Source organism: Phalacrocorax carbo, chromosome Z (genome assembly GCF_963921805.1).
Source record: "Phalacrocorax carbo chromosome Z, bPhaCar2.1, whole genome shotgun sequence".
NCBI classification, from domain to species: Eukaryota; Metazoa; Chordata; class Aves; order Suliformes; family Phalacrocoracidae; genus Phalacrocorax; species Phalacrocorax carbo.
The window spans coordinates 77866379-77891710 of NC_087548.1; the positions used below are offsets into that span (position 1 = coordinate 77866379).

At 40.5% G+C, this 25332-nt stretch overlaps 1 protein-coding gene across 1 annotated transcript; it reads right to left on the reverse strand.

The window, feature by feature from the left end:
• Positions 1-2053: 2053 nt before the first annotated feature.
• Positions 2054-24692, reverse strand: ACOT12 (acyl-CoA thioesterase 12). Its single transcript, XM_064438596.1, has 15 exons — positions 24517-24692; positions 22024-22093; positions 20096-20156; positions 18959-19060; positions 17695-17827; positions 15699-15849; positions 12242-12361; positions 10736-10886; positions 8962-9017; positions 8556-8613; positions 7110-7193; positions 6309-6442; positions 4752-4880; positions 3567-3693; positions 2054-2726 (listed from the first exon to the last, which is right to left on the reverse strand). Exons 1-15 carry the CDS (start codon positions 24650-24652, stop codon positions 2595-2597), a joined length of 1644 nt encoding a protein of 547 aa, XP_064294666.1. The 5' UTR covers positions 24653-24692; the 3' UTR covers positions 2054-2594.
• Positions 24693-25332: the final 640 nt, after the last annotated feature.

The window sequence follows — 25332 nt, forward strand, 5'->3', positions numbered from 1 at the left end:
GTGAATATTTCAAAAATGCCAAATAATGTTCTGCAGATAGCCCTTGAGATAGCCCCACCGCTGAGTTCAGCGTGTCAGTGTCTCTAAAGGCAAGTTTCGAGCTGTGTGCGTAGGAAGCCTGTGTAGGAAACACTTGGTACAGACAGCATTTGGGTTCTTTCTCCCTGACGTGCTGTCACGATCCATTGTTGGGTTGAACATGTTGGCAGAGGCTAAACCCCCCCTTGCTTTCCAACTGACCTCAGCTAATTCTGGGAGGTTGGGGGTGGCTGGGCTTAACTTCTGATTAACTCAAAGTTTTTATCGTGACTAGGTTCCTTTTGCATTCTTGGAAATAGAATTAAGACTGATGATAATGTCATCAGGTGCCAAGTCACTTTATTTGGCCAGAAATAAATAGATACAGGAGAGAAAAGCGAAGAAGGAGAGGAAAAAAAAAGCGGTGAAAAAGGGAACAAGAGGGAGAGGGAGAGTGGGGCTGTTGCAGTAGCAATCACTACAGATCTGCGGCAGTCTGTCCGGTCCGGGCAGGGGGAGCCCAGGCATCCGATTCACCTTTGAAGCCAGTGGCGGAGGGGATGTTGCAGAACACGCACCTCCTCTAGCTTCTCCCTTTATAGGCTTATCCTACTGCATAGTCAATAACTGTCCTGCGTACCCCTGCCTCCCACTCGGCGGTGGGGCACAGGCCCAGTACCGTCACTAAAGGGTGCTTGAACGTTCTAGAGGGTCCGAGCCCCCCCCATATGTTGCCAGTCGGCCTTGACTCCGCGCGTATGTGCGGGGGACGAGTACTCTGAGATAATGGGGTGCACATTCCTGCTGGGTCAACCTTGGTGATTAAACTGTCCCACTCAGCTGCTGCAGTGATCGGGCTTTGTTAGAGAAACTTGTCTGCCCACAATCTTGAGACAAGTTTCTAGTCCCTGACACGTGCCATGCATGTATTCAGAGCTGAATATTAGGTGTGTTTATTTACCAAAAACTGGGGCCACAGATACTTACTTGCCTACTCAAGAGCTTGTCTGCCATCGTCTGCACACAGCAAGTGTGGGCAGGACGGGGAGAGCTGAGCTCCTGGTCCACGGAGTGGGCCTGGACCCTTCCGTCAGCAGGCCAGGAGGTCAAGCAGGCCCTCAGTGGTTTTCGTGCTCTAGAGGCGGCTGTCCTGAGGCTGCCATCCTCACTCCCTAGACTGAGGTGTTGCACCTTACCCATGCAATAAAAATGATGATCCAAAATCAGGATCCGGATCTATAGTCTCTCCTGCAAAGCCAAAGACCAGGACCTGCTTTACTTTCTTTATTACTAGTGCAAAAACATCCCTGTGTTTTGTGGCACACAGTGGCCGGCCTTCACTAGAAGTCAGCGACTGATTTCACTCATGCTTTGGTTAAAGGCTGTACCCAAGCTAAACTAGTCTTGCTGAGAGGGCAGGTGACTCACGGTGCTAGCATACCCAGGGGGCTTCCAGGACTCTAGCTGGTGTCTTTGCTGCACGTGGTAGACATGCCACATGCAAAATGTGCAGACATGCTGTTAACCTATAAATCACTGGTGAAAGCTTTGATTTGGTCACAGGTTAAACTGAAGATATATTTACTTAAGTGGGAACTGGACCAGACCCCTAGAGCTCTCACTCTACCAGTTATGAGACTACAGTAAGGCAAAAGGGCACTGTTACAGTTCACATGTTTTGATTCTCTTAACGCCCCTGCATTAATGTTACGATCTAACTGCTGATGGTCATACTCCTTTTTTTGAACAAGGCCCTTCTGAGCAAAAATAAAAGCAGAAAACAAAGTAGACGCACCACAATAAAACCTCTGAAAACGTTCTCCCTTTTCATCTGTGAGGGAGTGGATCCAAAAGTCTTATTGTTCTGCATTTATTCAGTGCCTGCAGAGCAGTCTGGCATAGAGCTTGCCTGATGGAGGCTGTGGCTCTTCTGTAAGAGGCCATCAGCCCCTGTCATCACTACAAAGTGGTCTTTCTGGAACAGTGTCTGAAGCCATTCCAGAGATACTGTAATAATATTTATCATGGATTTGTAGCATCAGAAAGAATAATTTATTAGAAGATAAACTTCAAGTATTAAGACAATGTGCAAACATTAGCCAACATTAAGTTACAGAGGGTGCAATCTCTATATAAATAGGTGTGCAAGAACCTGGACAACCAGTTGGAGCACTGGATAAGCTACTGAGTAGCACCCCTTCTCTGCCAATTAGACAGGATGCTATTTACTAATTTAAAATTGGGCCCCATTATGTTCATTGTAACATGAGAATAGTGAACTAGTCTCATGAGCTGGAGTTCTACTGGGCCACGTTCTGCTGCCATTTACCTAAAATTCATTAATGCAATTGAGGGAAGAATCTGTCCTTTAATCTTTTTAAAATTTAAAATTTAATTTAGAGCTGATGGCCTAATCTTTGGGAGATGCTTATACTAGATATGCTCAGGTTCAAGCCTAGTGTTGGCTGCATGATCCAAAGTAACGAACGTGTAGAGAAAAAACACACGTGCAGGAATTTAAAGAAGTGCTGCTTGACATTCTTCAGAGGTGGCTTCGGAAACAAGTTTACGTTTCTTTACTCGCTGCCTTTCTGCTCCAAGAACGTTTTACATTGCAAAGCAGTGTCTTCGATGGATTTTGATAAGCCAGTAAGATTTGCAGCTAGGTACGGCATACTACCGGCTGTCACTTCATTGAAGTAATACACCTGTTTAAACACAAATAAGTGAAACAAAAAGGTCTATGAATTGCAATAGTTAGCCTTTTTTTGCAGAACCTACATGAGTATCAAAGGCAAGTAGAAATGCATAGTGCTTCTGAAACTGAAGTTTGCTAACTGAAGTTAGCAAAACGAGCATGTGTTTTTACAGTACTTCAGTGACCTTGGAGTCCTCACTACTGCCAGGTTCTTAAGCATGTAGGTAAATGTACACAGCAGTGCAGCAAGAAACAGTATGTGTAACCTGTTAGATATGTGTGCTTTATGAACAAAGCTGTTGCCTGAAGAAAGAATCCCAGCTACTGAGAGTTGCCGAATATTTTCAGAAATATATTTTCTTAAATGAAAAAGTTATAGCCTTCCCATGGAAAAGAACAAAAGAGAAATATTGTCATTGCTCCAGAGATGGGATTGAGGTTGCATAATTTCTGACATATGAAAGTTGAAGTTAAGTGTTTAACCTGAACTAATTCCTTGGACTTCCTCCATAGTCAGTGAAAAGAGATGGGCATCAGCAGAGACCAGTTTAACGTGCACCATCTAGAAGTGTATTTTAGGATTTAATTAATGACTCTCTGGAGTGCCTAGCCACCACCAGTGCTTAGTTTAGATTTCTTTCCTAACATTTGGATTGGCTGAAGTTGGGCAAGACGGATTCTGCTTTATGGAATGAAGAATGTCTTAATAACCGCACTGAACTCTGGGGAAACTGACTCATATTTTTGTTGTATTCCTGTCACTGTTCAAGACTGTCAGCTCAAATGAGATTATATGTACATGTAATACTACTGGAAAGGAGACACAGCTGAGGTCTGCAGAGTTACTCACCATACAGGAGCTGTTGGTGTCGCTGTAGATGTGGAATCCAGCACAAGTGATTTCACTTCTCCAGTATTCCAGACAAGGTGGCATCGTCGCGAGGGTAACTGACTTCACAGCTATTATGTAGGGTTCACTGCGGGGCAAGGGGAAGAATCAAACATTTCTTCAACAAGATGTTAAAAATATGGAAATGACTACAGGGTATGCACAGCTAAACCAAAGATGTCATTTTCATATGAAGGCAAAAAAGCTCCTCTATGTTTAAAGATATATGTTAAAAGATTTCAGCTCTCTTGCGTCTCATTAAGGCTTTATCACAGACTCCAGTCAAGGAGACTTCTGTGGAAAGCCACAGAACAATCACCCACATGCAACACCTCCTGTTTTTATTTATCCTGCTCTCCATGACCCACACTTACAGAATCAGGGTCTAGGAGCAACACTTACTGAGAGGTTTTACAGTGTGGACCCAGCAAAGGTAGACATGATTCAGTTCCCAGATGCAGGGAAAAAAAAGCAAGCACAGTACCGAATACTGCCTTTCAGAAGCAATGTTCTGTTAATATTAGAATTACTGAATATAAGAAAAGAAATTGAGAATAAAGAATTATAAGATCCACCAAATGGTCCCATTTATCCATGTTTAATTAGGCAAGAACAAAAGGTAATTTAATAAAAAAAAATAATCGATGCATGTTAAACTGATGAAGGGACTTTTTAAACCAAATTCAGCAGCAAAATTTACAGATACAACAAACGTGTCACATGGAGGTTTCAAGAAAGGCCAAGTACTTTCCTGTATAAGAAAACCTCCAGCATTACATTAAGTGGGATTATAAAGTCACTTCAAACAAAAAGACAAACTCCCAGTTAGTGCTGCAGCACACTGACAAGCCCTCTTCGACATGTTTTTTCCCAGATTGCCAAAGAAGCAACATGGGACTATGCTACAAATCTGTGATGCTCCGAATTTACTTCACCGCACCTTCACCTTGCAAAACAAATCCAGTTGTGCAAACTCTGGCATCAACATATTGTATTTTAGATCAGCTACTAACCTAATTTATTAAAAAATAAAAGATCATCATTGTCACCCAATGACAGGCTCACATAAAAGTCAACAGTAATCAGACAGTAATCAAGACTGTATCTCCAAAGTGCTCACAGTTAAATCTGAAATTCCATACTCACCTTGGCTTACATGCTTGCCTTTGAGACACAAGAATCACAAAGTCTCTGGCTTTATGGCCAGCCACGGGTGGACAAGTAACATAATAAATTTTCTCGTCATTATTCAAAGCCTGTAGGAGATCGCAAGTTCTGTAGATACATAAAACACACATGCAGACCCTGATGTATGCAGTAGCATCTCTTCAAAAAGCACAGTACAAATATATATTCCATCCTAACATTAAGCCTATGATTTTCATGTTCGGGCAGCAAGGAAGAGAGGAGAAGACAGAGTGAAAAATTGAGGTTTTCTGCAACACCTCATCTGACACCACCTCTCTGTCCCACAAAATTGTTAAAAAGTGCTGCAAGATGCTGGAGCAATGTCTTAAAAACTTATCTTTTGCATACTGTTGATTGCTGTTTGGAATGACTTTAGCTTGCCTGCCATGCAACGCTGAATAAACAAACATTGTCTGTCTGACACACCACAGGAAAGACTGTCAGGAAACATTTGTAAAATTGCATTCAAAGTTGTGTTCTACTCCATTTAGACAGGGCCACCTGGGTAGGACACGCTCACTCACTGTCTTGGAAATACTGATCACTATCTCCGAGTTTTCACTACAAAAAGAAGTCAGAATACTTCTTTACACTAGCAGTAATTAATTAATTTAATTTCAGCTTCTACTGCCTCAGCAATTACCACTGCTAAGCTGGTATTCCCTTTTGACCAGTCAATCAGGCTCCATAGTAGACATAAGAGATCTGAGATTTTGGCTGTAGATACAGAAAATGAACACAGTATTTCTTCACATTTCATTGGTTACAATCCAAAAATTCAGCAGAGACTGTGATTTTTCAAATATCCCTATGCTTCCACTTTCACCCTTGATAAAAATGAAAAAACTTCTCTTTTAATAGAATATTCACCAAATTACTATCATATCGATTCAATTGTCTCTAATCATTATTCTACACCATGTACAGTAAATAAAAAAACCCTCAAACACTTTTCACATCAATTCTGAAACCCATTCCAATTCAGATACACTTAATATGTGTAATGCAATAAGTACACTTAATACGTTATTTTTCTTAAAATACGCATTTTGAAGATTACCATTTCTTCATGTCTCACTTTGACTACATGATGAAGCTAAGCATCAGTGTCCCAAACAACACAATCATGAAGGAGTCCACAGCTTTGCCTTACTTCTTACAGAAAACATGCACAATATATTAACCTCAAGTTATATGCAACCTACTCAAATTAACCCTTTCAACATACATTTGTCTACACATGGAGTTTTGTTTATTTTAGAAAATAGTAATCCCTGTCCCAGCTCTCTCTTGACAGTCCAGGTCAACCATATTTTTAAATCAGACTTAGGAGAAAGGAAATTTTAAGGTAAAAAATCCAATCCGTACTTTGACTAATGAAGGTTTAATGTCTACTTCTTAGAGAAATTTCTTATTAATTAGGTAGAAAAGTGTCAAACATCTCAAACATATTTGTATGGTAAAAGGTTAGTTGTCAGTTGATTTGAACAGTCTAAAAGAAAGGTAAGTTCTTACATGAAATGTGCGTCCCATCCTTGGCGGAGTGTGAAGTCAGACAACAAGTAAAAAGCTACATGTGACGGAATATTCACTTTCATTCCAACCCTGAGAGACAACACATCCCCCTCCTCGAGAGTCCATATGTTTACCTGAAAAAAGTGAATAACATTGAAAACAAAGAATGATTGCTATAAATATTTTAACACTTATAAATGTAACACATTTAGGACAAGACAATGCCTACTTAGAATCATATGCTATGTTGCAAAGCTAGTAAAGGCAGTATATTACAGACTGCTGCACACATTTTTTTATATCACAGCAACATACGACCCCCTAAAAATCATCAACAGCACTGCCTAAACAAAGATGTCCAAGTTTGGTGTTTCGCTGGAACCAAACAATTTGGCAAAACCACAGAAGCATATTTGTTGGGGCAAAGAAAACCTCTCACAGAAATGAGATATGGGTTTGCTTGTGTTTTTACACTCTCCTGTGTGTTGCCCAAGAAGCCCAGCTGATCAGTTGCTGGCAAGCCTGCCCTTCTGGGATCCCACGTCCTACATTCACCAGTCATTCAGACCATCTTAGAACACCTCCATGGTACTCCCAGGTTGCACAGCAATCAGAAGTTTCTTTGCAATGTTTCAGAGAAACTTTAGGAGTTTTGGTTTTCAACCCAAGCCACAGTAAAACCAAACACTGCCAAGCCAATGTGTTTATTCACAAATGTAAAATGTTGCTTTTCTCCGCCCAGTTCTTACTGTGAAACGTAACTAAAGTGACTACGCAGCTATTCCACAGGTATGCACTTACATCATCCCGTGCAGTCATTAATTCCCATCCTGGCTTTGCCGCTAGGTTTGCCAGTACTGCAATACTGCTGTAATTCACGTATGCCTGAAACAAAAGATACGTTTCTGAAAATGAAGGGGTAAAGGTACATTTCACTGAACATTCCAGAAATTAGATGTTCTTTTTCTATCATTGCCCCTCAGTCAAACACAAATGTGTGCTTTCCCATAAGTGTTTTCCTTCCAGAAAACAGAGTCCAGTAGTTTCTGAATTAAATACTTTCAATAGTTGATTACACGCTCACATGGCTGTTGGCAAAACAACCCTAATTAAACAACAACAAAATACTACTTTGGGCTTCTCCAATTGTAAAGCAGTGCAGAAAAACTATGACCACAGAGAGATAATACAGGTAACCTCTCAGACCACTAAATTAATGGTTCTGCCCATCTTCCTCTTAAGTAATTAAAATCTACTAGAAAATTAACCTCTTCATTGCTAGCAATCTGTAGTCTATCTTGGGAATTGATTTACACAGCAGGCTCAGAGCAGAGAAAGTGCAAATATATCCATTATTTATGCTTGACTACAATGGATGGAGTTCTCACTTAACCACTGTATAATGAGAATACAGCTTTAGAGTCTTTAATAACAGGTTTTACTTTAATATTAAATAAATCTTAAGTAAGCCTTTTTTATCATTATGCACACATTTATATTAATTGTTTTGCAGAAAAGAAATGCTGCTTCAGACAGTTGAGATGTCACTCTTAAGAGGAAGTAACTTCCTGTGTTATAATTCCCAATTATTTATTTTTTCATGTAATGGAAAAAGACCTGGTAAAATTTCTGGAAGCCACTGAGATCTTAAATGCAATGAAAATTTAACAAGAAATATTTGACACTGAAACAATATTTAAGGTGTCTATAAATCCACCTAAATTCACGTTCGTCACAATTCATGTCATGACACAGGCATTTTATGGCCTAGCATGTCTAAGCCAGAAACACATACCACCCGACACAGAGTATCTAAGAATGAATGTATGTTTTCACCACTCTTTCCAACAGAAACAAAGTTTACACTATTTCACTGTTCATCTCTCTGTTGGTATTGCCATGTCTATCCCCCTGCTTTTAGATTTACTAAATTGTCTCCTCACAGCCATTTTTGAGAAAGTCAGTGGCTGGATAGAAGAAAAAAAACCCTGAACTAATTCCTTTATGTGAGAATTCAGCTTTTTAAAAGCTGAGGACACTGGGATATAAATCTGCAGGTGATCTTACAGCTCTCCTGCTTAAGGGACCACTTGTTAAAAGAGTATCTTAAAAACATTTTTTATGTTTTATATGAAACCTACTCTTAAATCATTAAAGAAGCATCTACTCTCTTTTTTTGGGTTTTACACACCCAAAAAGTGCACAAATACACCATTTTATGAAAATAGGGCTTGATCTCCAGATTACCTGGTTGCTTCCATCCCAGGTGTGAGGTCTGTCTTCGATAGTAGACAGCAAGCATTTTCTAAAACAAAGTTAAAAAGAAAAATAATACATGAATTGGTTCTTTACACTTTCTTCTATATATGCTAGAAACAATCACTTCTATAGGCTTAAGTGTCTTCTAAATACCTTACAGGTATTTTATCAATTTTCATTTGCAAGACAAGTTTGCAATAACTCCTTTTTTTTTCCCAAGAAAGACAGGGAAACAGAATCACCTCTATAGCAAAGTATTTCTAAGAAAAGTAGCTTCTAACAATTTCAGTGCAACATAACAGTCATGTTTGAGACGACCGTGACTATTTAAGAAAATGATCGGTTTTTTAGAGGATACATTAAAATTTAAGTTCTCTTTGTAACCCAGCTATACCTTGCTAGCCGAATTCTCCTTCGGGCAACAGCTCCATGGTATCGTCTCATAGCATCCTTTATAAAAAGTAAACCAGAGAGTAACACACCGGATTATTTTAGGACACAGTCTAAGACAGACAACTAAAAATTATTTCTTACATGTGTTAAGATATATTACAAATAAAAAGGAATTGTGCTCTGTACATTGGCCTTTCCCCAGATTAACCTGAGTCAGTGGTTAACTTTTGCTTTGATGATATTCCCCTAAATTTGCAAAAAGTTGTATCACAGTAGCATACTTCTAGCACTTTTTGGTCTTAAACCAGTGGCAGCTGGGCAGTGCGCCTCTTTCTAAATGTGTCACACACCAAATAACCTATTAATCGAATTCATCATCATGTGATGGTTAAAGTACAAAGGAAGCATGGAAGAATTCATATTTTAGTGCACATGTATCTGGAACACAGGGCAAGCACTGTGCAAAGAGATGTGATGTGCCCTTCAAGGTGGCAGACCTTGCCTTATTCTTATTCTGCCAGGGTGGATTTTTTTTGAAGCATGGAAATGGCCCAAGAACATACACCACACCAAGCCATATTAAAGGTCAGTAGGACTTGTAAACCTGAAGGATATGCCACTTTGGAAAAGCTTCCTTTCCTCACCTTTTAAGAGCTGACATGCAGCTTCTGGAATAAGAAGAATCTCCACATTAGTGCATCTCAGTCTTCTTTATACCAAGGACTACATAATGTTTTTGAAGACCTCTCTGGCCTGTCTTGTAGAACATTACCATACCAGCTGTCACAGTCAAATGACCACTGAATGTTTAAATTATTTTCAGCACATACTGATTTTCTCAGATTTGTTTGCTTTACTCTGAAGGAATGGGTGCATGCACATGTTCTTATCTTGATGCTTCCCTTGTGGATGCCCCTCTCTGGGCAGGTCTTTAAAGGAAGCACTGTTTTTCTGGCAGAAGCTAAGCTGCTGTGGCTTTTTTTTATTAAAAAAAAAAAAAGGAAGAGTCAGTTTTTCCTCTTGGAACAGATTGTAATTGCCATAGTGAACCTTAGTGCCTCAGCTAGTACATAGGACACCTTGATTTATTTGTACTGTTGCCATCCTATAAAATATAAGTTCACTGATGTTAAATAATCGTTTAATTTCTGTCTGTGCTGGCTCTCTAAAAATCTCATAATTGGAGCAGTGAGGTTAATGACAGGTGACATCACAGCAAATAATTCAACAATAGTATTCAAACTGCTCCAAGTGCTTCATGAACCACTTTCAGGGAAACATATGCTGAGATCTCCACCTCAAAGAAACTGGAAAGCTCACCCATGTCATAGGATTTGATTCCTACTAACTTCTTTATTACTTCTATTTCTCATTTTCATTAAGGGTTTATAAAAATAAGTTTATTCACAGAACACTTAGGAGTTTCATCTACAGTCACTGAAGATTGCACAAGCAGATATAGACAGGTGCAAAAATCTGCAAAAAGCAGGTTCTTCTCCCCTGTCCATCAATAACTACAGAATTTCTAATGATGACTACCCTCCACTACACCTCTCAGTTTTGGATGACTGAAGTTAACAACGACAAATATCTCAGTCAACGGCAAACTTTTAATTTAGAGGTTTTCTCTTCTGCAAGAGGATGCATTTCAGTGCCCTGTTTAGTCCTTGCTTTCCCAGCAAGGATATAGTGGCTGGCTGTGTGACATGCAGTGTGCTGGGCTGCACCACAATCTCATGTATGCATTCATTCTACCCCTCAGGATGAGAGCTGACCTCTGAAGTAGGTCGGATTCTCGGCAAGGTAAGCAGCTCTCCATCGTCATTTACAGCGTTGAAAACGAGAAACGCGCTGTTAATATGTCGTGCTTGGTTCTTAATCCATTCTTCACAGTTATAAGCATCAACACGGACACCAACCTCCACACTGAAACAAAAGTTTAGTTATTGAACTACTACAAGTGATACAGGAGCAGCCCTGAGACATACTAAAAAGGGCTGCTGTACACCTCCCTGGGTGCAGGAAGCCTGACTCAAATACCTTCTGTAGCATACAAATTAAATTACTCAGTCTGGACAGACACACCTCAAACAAAATAAAAGGTGGCACCAGCTAAATACCATTAATAAAAAGAGTGAAAACTGAGTTAAGTAGCAAAATACGAACACCAGTTGGCATGCAGTGAGGACAGCAAAAGCAAACAGGATGATATTGGTCTGATATTTAGCAGAAGCATAGTATGAAGGTAATTCATGCCCTATTAGCATTCTGTGGGGACCAAATCCACCCACAAAGAAAACAGCCATAGAACATCAATGCCAGGGTAACATTTGTCCCATGTACAGGATTTGGAGGAAGAATTACTTTAGCTTCTGCTTTCTTGTGACTTGTCTTGCTACACCTCTTGCAACTTCTGAACATGTCCTCCTGCTGGAACAGGGTCCACGTAAGTTGTGTCACACCCCTGGCATAACCAGAGGGTCTGTTGGCCCGAAGTGCCATTCCTGTAGATGGGGAAATAGCCTAGCAGAGAGGTCCTATCCCTTTGCGAAAGGTCAGAGGAGAGTTGTTCTCTGTGAGGCAAACACAACAGTAGCCCTAAAGCTGCAGAGGAGATAGTGCATGCATAGGAAAGAGAAAGAGAGAGTAACCATTAGCAGGCAGGATCTGTGCAAGATTGGTCAAAAGCCACATCACTAAATCCCAGGAACAGGCATTCAGTGTGCCAAAATCTGTGTTTCACGCTTACAGGAACCGTATAGTGAACTAAAGATAAAATTTCAGCAAGGGCTGTAGCCATTTATTCCAAACTGCAACTGTCAAAGCCTCACCTCTGCATACACCCAAACCAACACTGGGAAGAAATAAACAAAATAAAGCATGAATTTTGCCAGTAACCAGCATTAAGTAGAACCCAGATCTGTCAACAGATGCCAAGACCAGAAGATCCTGGCAGCAAGCTGGAGGATCAAAGCTGGGGGACCAACCCGACCCTTGAAAATTCCTGAATTTCAGAGTAATATTTATGGTCTGAGTTTGCAGGATTGGGTTTTGGTTACAAATGATATTTAAATTGAGACAAAAAGTCAGAGAACACATTTTTAAAACTTTCACTGAGAAAAGTAAAAAAAAGCACACAGACATATAGATACATCCCTCAAAACTCCAGCTGAAAAATAAGTTATTCAGTAACACAAATCCTGCTGATGGCTGAAACCTGAAACACACAGTTAGGCTGGTGCTAGAGAAGTCAAGGAAGACAAGCAGACAAGGAGTTTTACCTATTCTGAAATGTATTGTTCACAATTGCATTGAAGACAAGGCGGTCACCCACAATTGATGGTCCCCAGAATTTAAACATACTGACTGATTTCAAGACGGGTTGTGAACGACAAATGCGCCTGAAAAACAAAGCAAGAGAGACAGGGAGCAAAATACATAGTCATGTTAAAGAACCTCCTTTGTTAGGTTTGAAGCAGGTAGTGATTAGAGCAACAAGTTTTGCACAACCTAGAAGATCACTACATTACACTGATTTATTCCATAACCCACTGAAATACTGTTAACATGTTCAGCTCCAAGAGCATATAATTTGAGCTTCAAACATAATAACACCACCTATGTCATGCTGTTTCACTTTCAACACACTTTACAAACACTGACTAATTAATTCTCACTGCTTGATATTACATTTTTTTTTGGAGCGAGACCATAAATCCCTTGCCTACAGAGTAACCGCTTACTTAACAGTTTCATTAATTTCTATATGACTGCATGGGGAGTAGGATATTGTTCAGAATGTAAAAGTGCCAGATCATAAAGCATTTAAACAATTAAAAGAAACCTGAGCAGAAAGGCTGAGCACCAGAAACAGTATTCAATCAAAGCAACGTCAGTCTATCTATTCTTTTTGATATTTGTACTTTTTTGCTTGTTTTTCAGATGTTTTCTGCTAGTGTTATATGAAATAAAAATAAAAACCTACTCATATAACTGCCAAATGCATAGCTGGTTTTGGCTTTTTTTTTTTCCATTTGGTCTGGTTTACTACACTATGTGCAGTTCACAACTGGTGCTGAGCTGGGAAACTCATCTTTGCACATACAAAGGGATAAAAAGATATTGAACTGATCACTTACCAATTCAGAAACAGAACTGTTGGCTAAATTTCAAAAGCTGAGGGCACAATAGTGTACTACGAACACACATACTGCAGTAATTCTTTTCCCTTTGTCCTTCTAATTGCATAGTGCATCCGCTCACCTGTCTCTTCTTATTTCAGACCTGATCCTGTACTGTGTTCAGTTACATGTACTCAGGTTCAGCTGGGTTGTCCTACTGGATCTCTTTGAACTGCTTGTGAGACAGGCTGTAGCCACTCTGGTAAAACTTTGCTGGTCTAGTAAGGAAGATTGTCTGTGCCAGGCAAGTACCCTTTCCATGTACTAGCTAAGCTGCTGAAACACACCTGATCAAACCCAGATACACTGCTAAAGGAAAAGTTTTGGAAAACTGTGTCATCTACACTAGGGGATTCCAGTAACTCATCACTTCCCTGAACTTCACAGATGTTCCAGAAAAAAAAAAAAAATTGTAGTACAGATACAGCTTAAGAGTTTGTGGAATCGGGATCTAGTTTGCAAGCCCTCTGGAGTGAGCAAAAATTAGTCTTCTACAGCAGTTCTAAATGTAGTCAAAACCCCACTCTTATTGGGATCTCTGTGCACCACATGAATAGGGGACAACATATAATAGTGCCATTTATTTTTAGACTTTGAAAAAACATGCTCTATCCTTATGCATATGTGTGAAACCACTCAATAAGAATCCTATACGCATGTTTGAGAGTAATTTTTTTCATTGTGCAGTTTTTAAACTTGAAAAATACAGTTTTGTAGCATTCCTAGCTTTTAACTCAGATACACACTACAAACTAAAGTACCAGTATTGTTAAATGCACACAATTATCTGTAGCTAATTAATTGTCTGGTACATCTTTTTAATAAACTAATACATTCAAATGACTTTGTAATTTCATTAAGAACAGTTTGCTCTTCTGATTTAAAACACTAAATGGTGATCTTATTTACAATGTTCACTATAAAGATGCAAATACAATATCATGGAAAGTAAGACAATAATGAAAGAGGCATTTGGCCTAAATATTCTGTTTTTCCTGGAAAACTATGCCCTGAATGCTTTCACTGCAAGTGTAAGAAATAAGAAAGTACAGAGCCAGTTCAAACTAATATTACTAATATTCAAATTGCTTCATTACTATCTGGAACATTTTCATTTACTGTCCAGCCAAAAAAGTGTCTGTGAGGGGGGAGAAGAGGGTTAGTAACCTTTAAAATGCTGTTAGAAATTTATTTTTCAAGATTTAGCCCTTCCCTTGTGTTCCTCCATCAGAGTTTGTGGCTATAGCAACTCTTAATTGGCACCTTCAAAAGCCAGGTCTAATTGTGAGTGGCCTCACAAAAGGTTTGTAATGAAAGTAGGTGTTTCTCAAGCATAAACTACAAATTCTCTCTTTTCAACAAGCCTCTGTCACCAGCTGTTATTCCTGAAATTTTCAACATGAGAAATCATGTTTGACATCCATTATTTCAAATAATTTTTTTCACCACTTCATTTGCTGATGTTTTGCTTTTCTTTTTAAACCTAAATGTGGCTGTGACTAGGTAAAATTTAACAAATGAAAACAGGTAAATATTTTGGGTCACGTTATAGCAAAAATCTGAAACAATCCCTTTGAAGCCAATGGAATTGAACACTGCGGTAATGTTACTAAAGCAAGCTGTTTATCCAACCACTACAGAAAATCTGTTGTTATCAGTACAACTACTGGCTACAATATGAACAATAAATGGGGAAGTAATTTAATTATTAAAATTAAAAAGTGAAAACATATCTAACATCCCTGCAGTGAATTAGGCCACTTGGTACGCAAGGAGAATTCAAACTGAAACTCAAGTGTTGCTTACAAAGAAGCTCTGTATAGAGTCCAAGGACAAGGAGGGAAAAAACCAATGGTTTGATTTCAGGGGAAGAGAAATTAAATTATTATATGTCTAGGCCATCCTGACAAGCAATACTAGGCAGTGTCACAAAAATACTTCACCCTTATTACCTGAAGATGTCAGAGGCCTTTAAACTGCTAAAAATATTACAACCTTTAGGATGTGGGACTCAAGAGAGACTGAAAGGCTAAGTGACTTGCTGAAGGTTACGCATCCATTCTGTATGTGGACCAACAAAACAGAACCCGTTTCTTTTGATTCTTCTTCTCTGATTTATTCTTTCTTCTGGCATAAGGATCCACAGACTAGCACTGAGAAGGCTGTTCATTTTTGGATATCATTTGATACACGGTCAGGATCAGTTTCACCCTGACTAACTCTGCTATTAAAACACTGGACCAACTACAAGGAGGCTAGGTTTCCATTCCTATTTTCAATGCTGACTTTCTGCAAAGAGTTTCAGAAGAACAACATAGCCCCTTTTGCCTTAGGGTCTGAATGTGTAACAGAAGAATAATATTTGACTCCCACAATGGTGTAGCATGCTCTGGGAAATGTACCACATAAATAGTTCAAAGGCCTCCTGCAATATGGGGAGGAAGAAAAGTCAACGGTTTGGGTCTGTATTTTTCATAAAATAAATCCCAGTTAAGCCCTTAATATTAAAGTCACACCCATTTATAACTATATGCAAAGACTACGATTTGAAAAGTACCTTGCTGAAACACTTGCCACCGTCTCTATCCAAGCCATGATCTGGCCACCAAAAGTATTTCCATGCTGGTTTGCATGAAGAGGCTGAACAAGCTCAACATTCAGTACATGAGTAAAGCTGGTTGAAACAGCATCTTCCCCTTCAGAAATATCTGAAATATCATAGCAATGTATTAATGAATTATTAATTCATTGATATAGAGAGCCAAGAAGAAAACACCCCAGTTACAGAAGCATGCAATTTGCTTCAGACACCACGAGAAGAAGAAAAAAAAGACACAGAAGACCTCCATTCTTTGCAAGGGAAGCAAAACGCTGTAAGATTTGCCCTGTTGGATGCTGAACCCTGCAGTCTACTGCAGCACAGTGGTCCTTCCCAGCCCTCACTATATCCTTCAAAGAAACTGTGTCAGAAGCAGTTACTGTGAAAGATGAATGCAGGCAGTCAAAGCTAGCCAACTGCCTCAACATGTGCTTGTGATTGCTATGCATGACCTCTAACAGATGTTATCAGAGCAGTTTATCACTTACTTAAGTGCCTTTTATAGACTTTGACCACCATGTATGATGGGCACCTATGCAAATGTGTCTAATTAAGGTTAGAGTATGACATGATTATTTCATAACCTGTTACAAATAATGTGATTTACCAGAGACAATATAGAACCTGTGAAAGTGAGAAATAGGGAATCAGTAACTACTTTGTTATTTGAGTGTTTCCAATTTCACTTTCAAATGTTTAGCCATATATCCTCACTCTAATCTTCGTTTTTTTCAGTTATATTTTGCAAGAGCAGATTCAGACATGAGATGACATCAGTCATTTTAAAAGTGCACATCTGTGCTAGAAGCTACTTGACCTGAATTGTACTTTTGTCTTTTGCCATAATTAACTACCTTGATCATTATATAAATGTGTGGACACATTTGACTCACTTGCACTTTGGACTTACTTCAGTTGTTGCCTAAGATCTATTCAGAAGACAAACTTCATTTTCTGGATATAATTTATGCCTATTTTTCTACCTGGCAGCCTTTACATGCAATACCTTCTTCACTCTTTCCCCTATTTCACTAGCTCTGTCTCCTAAGGAGGTGAATTAGTGCTAACATCGATAAGATCCTTCAAGGAAGTTTCCAGGCAAGGCAGTGGAAACTAAAAATCAGCAACCTCTGATTTGTCTTTCATGGTATTAAGCTGTCTCCTGTGAGACAGCTACCATGAAGACAAATAATTTGTTTGTAGCAAACAAGTCTCTCTAATTCCATACAATCTTATTAAATTAAGACTAGAATTTCTATTTACAACAGGTTTTCTCTTTCCTCAGTTAAACCACATAATGTCTGTTGTTTATACATGGAGTTAAATTTCAGATTTTCCAAATGCCAGCATATATCTTAACTATTGTGAGTAATTTCTTTTGCAGGGCAACACAGCAACTTTTGAGCACAACTGTCTTTAAGAACAGAGATTACTATCAGAAATAAAGATGAACCTGTTTCTTGGCTCAATTTTTCTAATTTGGTCATGAGGAGTCTAAATTTTTTTTCCTACCTGGTTTAACCTTTGTGTAATGAAGTTTCTCCTGCTTTCTGGGAATGATCTCATGGCATAAACACAGTTCTTACTGCTTCCTTGCAAAGATACAGCCATAAACCTGACTGAACATAAGCCTGACTACATCACAACTAGTGTCATAGGACTTTACTTCCATACTGCAAAGCTCCATGTGACCTGTTAAATCTTACACATATAACCTACATGAAGATCTGCCTTATACATCTATTTAATGCATGCTTGGCCTTCAATCCTACATTTTAAAATCTGAAACTTCATTAGAATAACTGTCTTACACACCTTCACAAACCTGGCACACACTTTTCTACATGATACCACAACTTCAAGGAGCTCTACTGATAATGTTTTGTCTGCTTTTTCCCTCCCTCCTTCCCATAAGTCATTTCTTCCATCTTCTATGCTGATCACAGTAATATACCTTCTCTAGCCAATTGCTGCACTAGGTTCTGAAAGACCTGTTGATAGCCCACTTGGATTCTTCTTCTCTCAGCAGCCAGAGTGTGCTCCAGGAGGTCTTCTGTAGACAGAATCTTTACAGGTTCTAATTCAATCTAGGCAAACAAACAAACAAAAGGTTCTGAATTCCATAATCATAACAAAGTGCACTTTGAACTTAAAATGGCATTGGCATTTTCTACAACCTTCTGCTATCAACTGTCCAAGATGACAAGTTCTATTAATACAAACAGATGCCATGGATATGACATCAAGCCAATAATATACAGTCCTTACTTTAAACTATTTTAGTGCTTTCAGGTTAACCAATTTATCCATTAACCTTTCATAGACAAGCTGGGCTTTATTTCTGGTAAAACTGTTCTAATCTGTTTCTTCTGCAAACTGTAACATATCATTGCAGAAAATAAAGACAAATTGATATATTAATTGGTCATGAGATGACTGCTCTCCACCAATCTGCAGTGGATGTTAAAAAGGCAGATGCATTGTCAAAACACATTCAACAAGACAGGAAAGTCAGATATATGATTCTAGTCACTCATGTTCAAGAAAATAGAATACTACATACAAAGGGAGCTTATTAAGAGGATCTGAGGAATATTTGATCTTTCTCACACGAGAACATCAAAACAACTGTGCCTGTCTGGCACAGGAATGTGAAGGCCAAACAGTACCGTGACTGATTTCTAAACACCTCTGGGAAAACGAACACTGGGGAGAAGAAAACACCGGCATGAAAATGAAAGAACATAAACAGCAAAGAATTTAGACTGGAAACTAGCTTAAAAACAATGTCTGCTATCTGAACAGTGATGTCTGAACAACCTCCTCAAAAGAGGGAGTGAAGGACAAAGAAATCACATGCCCAACACCCTTGCAGGTTTCAAGATGTGTATAGATCAGTTTCTGAAAAAGAAAGACTGTGCAGACTCACAGGGATTTCTTCCAGTGCTTACCTTTGTCAATACTGCAGCCCTTACAAAGATACCAGTTCTATTACTAGCAAAAGAAAGTAGAAACAATAAAAAAGCCTAACAACTTCAGAGCAGAGATGTGGGGGGAAAAAAAATCTCCATATCGTCTGGACTTCATGCTCTTTTCCTATTACTGATCAGCATAAACAGGTATGAACATTCTCCTGTGTTTCATAATCAGAAAATTGGATTATTTCACAGAAAATCTGTCCCAGTAACTTCAAGGATAGAAGAAAATAGAAAGAATACCTTTGCAGCACCAAACGGTATGGCTACATATGTTGCATATGCTATACACACAATTTTTTCAGCATTAAGCAAAGCTTCCTGTACTGTAACCTTGATGCCAACCTACAAGAAAGGAGGTCGGGGAGGAAGAAGACAAAAAAGGTATTTACATTATTGTCAGTTGAGCTGAGACAAAATGGTGCAGTGTTTATCAAATTAATCACATCCATTCTCTTAAACAGAAAAAAAGCAAAAAACCATGCTTTGCTGTCATTGATATATCTCTGAACCCGTAAGAACATCACAATATTTGCTGAGCTCTCAAGATCTCTCTAGTACAACAACTATGTATGTAGGTTAGCGTCCCTTGTAAGGTAAAATAAAAAATAGGAAAGACACTTAGATTTAGTTTTATGGATATCTCTTTCATTTACTTATGTGCCATTTGGAGTTCCTATGTGAATCTTTCTAACATCTGTATGAGCAAAAAAGTCTGTATAAATGTATAAAATACAACGTAGCACTTGAAGGTGGAACACTGTATTTGATACTGTGAGACAGACCTGACATTCATAAAAGCTTCTGATTTTTTTCTTATTTTTAGAATCTTTTGGAATACGTTCTCTGTGAGATGCACCGCTCATTAATATTGGACTTGGGTGCAATGCAGAGAAAAGTACCCTTAAGGTTCAATTCTGATTTCAAGTAAGCGATTGGGCAATGCATTGCATACTTGCTACAATATGAAGAGTAAGAACATGCATACACCTAGTATAAATGTTTTTCTATCAGAAGTTTCAAAACCACTTAGAACTCCACCTATTTGGTGGATCCTAGCTCTGATCCAAAGACTATTTAGACATCAGTAGCTTTGGTCTGGACCAATACCACATATCCCATCCTGTTCATTACAGCTACAGAAGATTTTAAGTCTTCAGGGTCCAGTTTCTATTTTGACATGGATTATTTTACAGGAAACATGCAATTATAACAGTCATTATGAAACCAGAGTTTCATTAGGCAGTTCTGTTGTTTAGATAGCTGCATCAAAGCTCCTTCTAAAACAAATAAGACTGGACACATGTTGCATTCCACTGCTCCTCCCACCTCTCTCCTATTTTTTACTTATCATTAGGAATAAGAGTGACCACCTCTTACCTCCATGCTGGTTTTGAATGCTCTCTTCACCTCTGCTTTGATGGTAATAATTTGTCCAATCCTATTAAGAACAACAACATCCTATGGTATGTAAACATGCAGCTTAATAAGGCTTTGAACCTGCCTCTCCACATATTCCTAGCAGTAGTGAAGAAAATCTCATTAATCAGCCTGCGTCTTCCATGCTGTACTGAAAATGCAGTGAAAAAGGTTTAGCACTGTTCTTCATCAGACAGACTTCATTCATGGTCAGTAATCATATTAGTCACTCAGAAAAGTGCATGAGCTTAATACTAGCATTCTTCCTCCTTGCTGATATCTGTGTGATGCCAGGTGTGCTTCAGACCCCAGGTCCTCCAAGAAATTTTGGCCTAGATACTACTTTTGTTCAAAGGCACAACTTGCTGTGAGTTACACCAAATCACTAAGTACATCTAGCTGTAAAACCACACCAGATATCCTCCATATACATTCTCTAGCATACAGGCACATGCACATGAGGAAATAATAACCAGAAACAAAGTGCTCTGTGGCATCTTTGAGGGATGAGGGAAGAGTTCACTTTCCAAGTTTTGGCGAAGAAAAGGGCTGCAACATGTCCCTTCTGTTCTAACAGCTTACTTCTGAACAACTACTCTTGCCCATTTACCTACATAGAATGCTGTGTGAGGGTTTCTAGATGATGGTCTGTGTAGGGCCACGACAGAAAAACTGCAAGCTGAACACAGCTGTGAGAACACGACCTTGAAGAAGGGAACAGGGAGGATGGTTATTGAACAATATGTTGTTGCAATCCAGGAACTGCTGTTAGCCAGGGGAACACACACCTGGCAGACCTTGGTGCATGCACTGGTCACACGTGCCGCAAAGTCTAGCTAGTACTGTTCCACTGAATCTGCTGAGGTTATAAAAAGGGGGGGGGGTCAAAGCAGAGAGAGAGGGGACACAGAGCACACTCCGTGAACCACTGGGGATGCCCTGAAGGTGCCATGCGTACCTCCCTTCTCCACAATGACCCTGCTAATGGTCACCCCTCCTGCTCAGCAGTGTCTCAGGCATAGTCGGGTTGGTAAGACTCTCATAAAGGGAAAACAATATGCTAGTTAACTGCTTATACAAGGCTATAATAGAGCAATAAATACTGTTATGCTTTCTAAATATCATGTGTGGGGTGAATTTTGTGCATAGGAGTCCTGCAAACCTGTTACAAATGCCTAAACAGAATTATATCTTTTTACCTACAGAGAACCAAATTTAAATGAAAAAATAATTTCTTTCCTTCTGGAATTTCTGAAGGACCTATTACATGTTAGAAAACAAGGGTTATGCTTGTTGTCAACCCCTAATATCCTAACTCAAGGATGCTGAAAGGGTGGAAAGAAGGCAGTTTCCCCTAAAGTTGTCTTTTATCCCTTGGAAAATAATGAAAAAAATCATTAAAACAAAAATTAAGTCCTATATTATCTTGTAGGCTTAGTCAATATTTGGTGATTACAAATGCGAAACAGTTCTGTTTTGTTACAGGAACACATTTTTTAAAAGAGCTGAAGGAAAGAGATGGTAAGAAATAAACTGAAAGAGCACCTGCAACAACAAAAAATTCATACAATAACTGTTATAGGCACACATTCCTTATTTTACAGAGATAAGTAATGAATGCTGCAGGCCATTTTGACTAGAGCCAAAGATCTCTGGGCAACTGGTTTCTCACCTGGCATCTAGGCTGCCAAGTCAGAGTTACTACAGTTTATTTTTGATCTGTGAAATTGATCTATTTTCTAGGCAAGTCAGGCAATTACAGACTTAACACTGTGACCCTGGGGAGTCCGTTGGCCTGCTGTCTCAGATTTTATCATGCCTCAGTTTATCTCTGCCAAATAAGAATCTCTAGAATGAAAACGTTTTACTATTGTTTGCTAGTTTTGTACCTGGCAGCCTCTTCAAACTGTATATCATCCATAGACACTGTTGCACAAGACATACCGGCATGTTTCTCAGCTTCAAGAGAGACATAAGGACACAAAGTTACCACATTGTATTTGCCGCAAACTGTTCACCTATATACTTCTGCATGAGAAACACAGAAGAAACCCACTAGATCCCAGTTCTTCTTTTAATCACCCCAATGTAAGTCTGCAGTGGACCCTCTAGAAAAAAAAGAAGCTAAATAAGATTAAAGTTAATATTTAGTATGAAATAAGGGTAACATCAGGAGATGATACTAGATTATGATAATGATCCTACTCAGTTTGAAAACCTCTATTTAAGGTCTTTCTCTAAAAATGGATATTCTGGTAAAAGAGTACTAACAAACATGCTGCAGGACAAAAAAAGTCAAAGTATTAACAAACCTACAGAAATCTCAGCAATCTCCCTCAAAACAGGATGTCATGAATATCAGCTATGTTAAACCAGTGTGAAAGTTTTATGTCAGTTGGGGATTCTCAGACAGAGGAGAAAGATCAACCGGCTTAGTTATCTTTTTATAGTGAGTTATTTTTATTTGACCATAGCACCTAGAGTGCCAAGTCAGAGGCCAAATCTCTATCACACTAGGAGCTGTATGAATACAGGGAACCCCTGCTCCAAAGTTTCCTGAGTGACAGAGGCAAGAGAGGACTAGCAGGAAACCTAGAAAACAGCACTGCACAACAAGCAGGAATTTTTGCTCCCAAGCAGCCCAGTACTTTTTGTGAGCATCTGAAGAAAATGTTTGAAAGAATTAGGATGGTGCATGAGCTATATCATTATCTGAGGAGTTCCCCTTGAAAATACAAGGGAGAAATACATGAAGGCACTTATCAGAAACGCAGCAAAAGGTGACAAAAGGGAAGACATCGCTGACAGCTAGGAGGTTGGAGCCACCACTAGGACAGGTAATGCAAGGTGATCAGTAAGATGCTGTTAGTCATAAATAGCCTTAAAAGTGAGGAAGCAGCCAAGTGGATTACATCTAAAGCAGCAGGATATGAAATGAGGAAGGTGCAAAACCCAGTCACTTGCAACTGCACCATCTGGCACTAATGCAGATGAAAGAAGGTAAGGCCAAACAAATCCCTCTCTACCATACTGAGTTTGCTGTGAGACAAAAAGCAAAGCAAGGAAAGGTGTTAAAAATCCTTTTTGTGCAACAGGATTAGCCCTGTGGGGTAAATGACTGCTGCTGCCCTAAGCCTAACCAAGTAAAAGCAATTATGAAAGGTGGATTGAAAGTGAGCTCTGGTGGCAGATTCACAGCTGATGAAGATCATTACAGCTTAACTGAAGTCCAGGGAGCAAGGATGAACCGTCATAGCAGCTAGGGCTCTGCTACTTCAGAGCAGGGACTTGAGTTCAGGGATTACTGAGACGAGTTTGGTCTCTCTGCAAAGAGCATTGCTAATGGATAAATCACTGAAGGGCTGAAACCAAATGACTCCTTTATGCTAAAATATATCTCAAAAAGAGTGTGATCGTACTGGGAAGTTGCTGCATATTAGGTAGTTACTGGGTTATTGTGTGGGACAAGTTCTCCAGAATCCCAACTCTTCCTGTATAGGAAGAGCGGATTACGTAAAGCTGCGCCGAGCACAGCACGCACCTACGCAGCAAGCGCACCACGGTCACCGTGTTGCGTGGAGGTGCCATCCAGACATCCAGAATATTCTCTTCAAGGCTTATTATGGGCTGCTAATGTATGCAGCTGTCCTTGGAAACAGAGTTCACCGACAGCAGAAATGGCAGCACCTTAGATTTGCTTTGTGCTTTAGATGTGTCTTCCACTTCCAGAAGTTAGTGGAAGAGATTTTAGAAGTTTTCAAAGCTGAGTTACACCAGACACAGAGTGCTCTGCATGCTGGTTAGGTTTGTGGTTGGTGTCATATACGTGTTGTTCCGTTCCCCCCTCCCACCCCCCCACGCATCTATATTCTTAAATTAGTACTTTTCTTTCTTTCACTATTTTTCCTTTTCCCATCCATTTTTTCCCTCTGCTGCTCTCTTTTTTAAATTCTCCCCATCCTAACCACCCCGGCACCCACTTCTTCACCCTCCCGAGATTAGACACCCCTCTCCAGCCCCACAAGCTTTCTCAGTCCCTTGATGCCTGTTCCTAATCTGAAACCCCCAGACCTCACACACTCCCCGCGGCTGAACCACTCCCCCCCACTCTCCCAACCCCACCAGCTCCCCACAAGCAAAATTTTGCCGCCTCCTGCCGTCGGCAAATACAGCGACGGGGCTGCCGGTTTTCATGGAAGGAGACGCTGTCCCCACACGGCCGACGAGTTTAGAGCACGTTTCTGAGGGGAAGGAGGGGGCGCGGGGCGGCCCCGGGGCAAGCGGCGGCCGGGGCACCTCTCCCCGCCGCCCTGAGGCGAAGCTCCCCCGCCCGCCACCCCCCCTTCGCCGCGGTGCCCGCCCGGCCGCTAACGCCTCTTTACCTGCCAGGTAGGCGGTGACGTCGATCCACTTGAAGAGCTGCCCGGCGCTCAGCTCCCCGCGGTTGTTGGCATGGGCCGGCAGGACGGTCTGGCACATACGGACATCGCCGGCCGCCGCTGCCCCGAAGTGCTCCATTGGTGCGGTATGAAGATGAGAGCAACGCAAACGGGACAGCGACGGCACCACCTCTGCGAAGTACGGAGGGGCAGCGCTGGTTTTGTACGGCCTGGCCCGGCCCCTCTGGGGCGGCCCGTTCCCGCCCCAGCGCCCGCGGCTGAGGGGAAGGGGGTGGCGAGGCGCTGCGGGACGCGGCTGAGCGCAGGCTGCCCCCGCGGCGCGGAGGAGGGTGGCGGCAGCGCTGGGACCTGTTTTGACACCCGGCCGCCTGTTTCCATCCGCGGCGGCTCCCGCCACAGCACCTCCGAGGCTGTCTCATGGCCTGGCGTGAGCCGCTGCCACTGGCAGGCTTTGGCAGGCACATCGCTGCTGAAATATTTATAATCCACCTCAGATGTTTGTTTGTTTTGTTTTATTTTTAAGTCTTTCTCACTCATGTTGTCACCACCTCGACAGCCTGGCAGATGGGCCCTGGGAAGACAAATTCCCATATCCAGACACTGGTGAGCCCAGCAGGGAGGTGCTGTGACCTGGTGAACCTCTGCCGCTGCCAGTACAGACATTTTGACACCTTTCCTGGTCGCCCCGGCCCCGGTCATGTATTCACAGAATCACAGAATGGAGGGGTTGGAAGGGACCTCTGGAGATCATCTTGTCCAACCCCCCTGCTTGAGCAGGCACACCCAGAGCAGGGGGCA

Excerpts from the sequence above, each read along its gene's own strand:
- ACOT12 (XM_064438596.1), bottom strand. The coding sequence starts at position 24,652 with ATGGAGCACTTCGGGGCAGCGGCGGCCGGCGATGTCCGTATGTGCCAG. Across the intron at positions 12,362-15,698 it reads GTGGCAAGTGTTTCAGCAAG|GCGCATTTGTCGTTCACAAC; the intron begins GTACTTTTCAAA and ends TTTGTTTTTCAG. Across the intron at positions 10,887-12,241 it reads AACAATACATTTCAGAATAG|TGTGGAGGTTGGTGTCCGTG; the intron begins GTAAAACTCCTT and ends CTTTTGTTTCAG.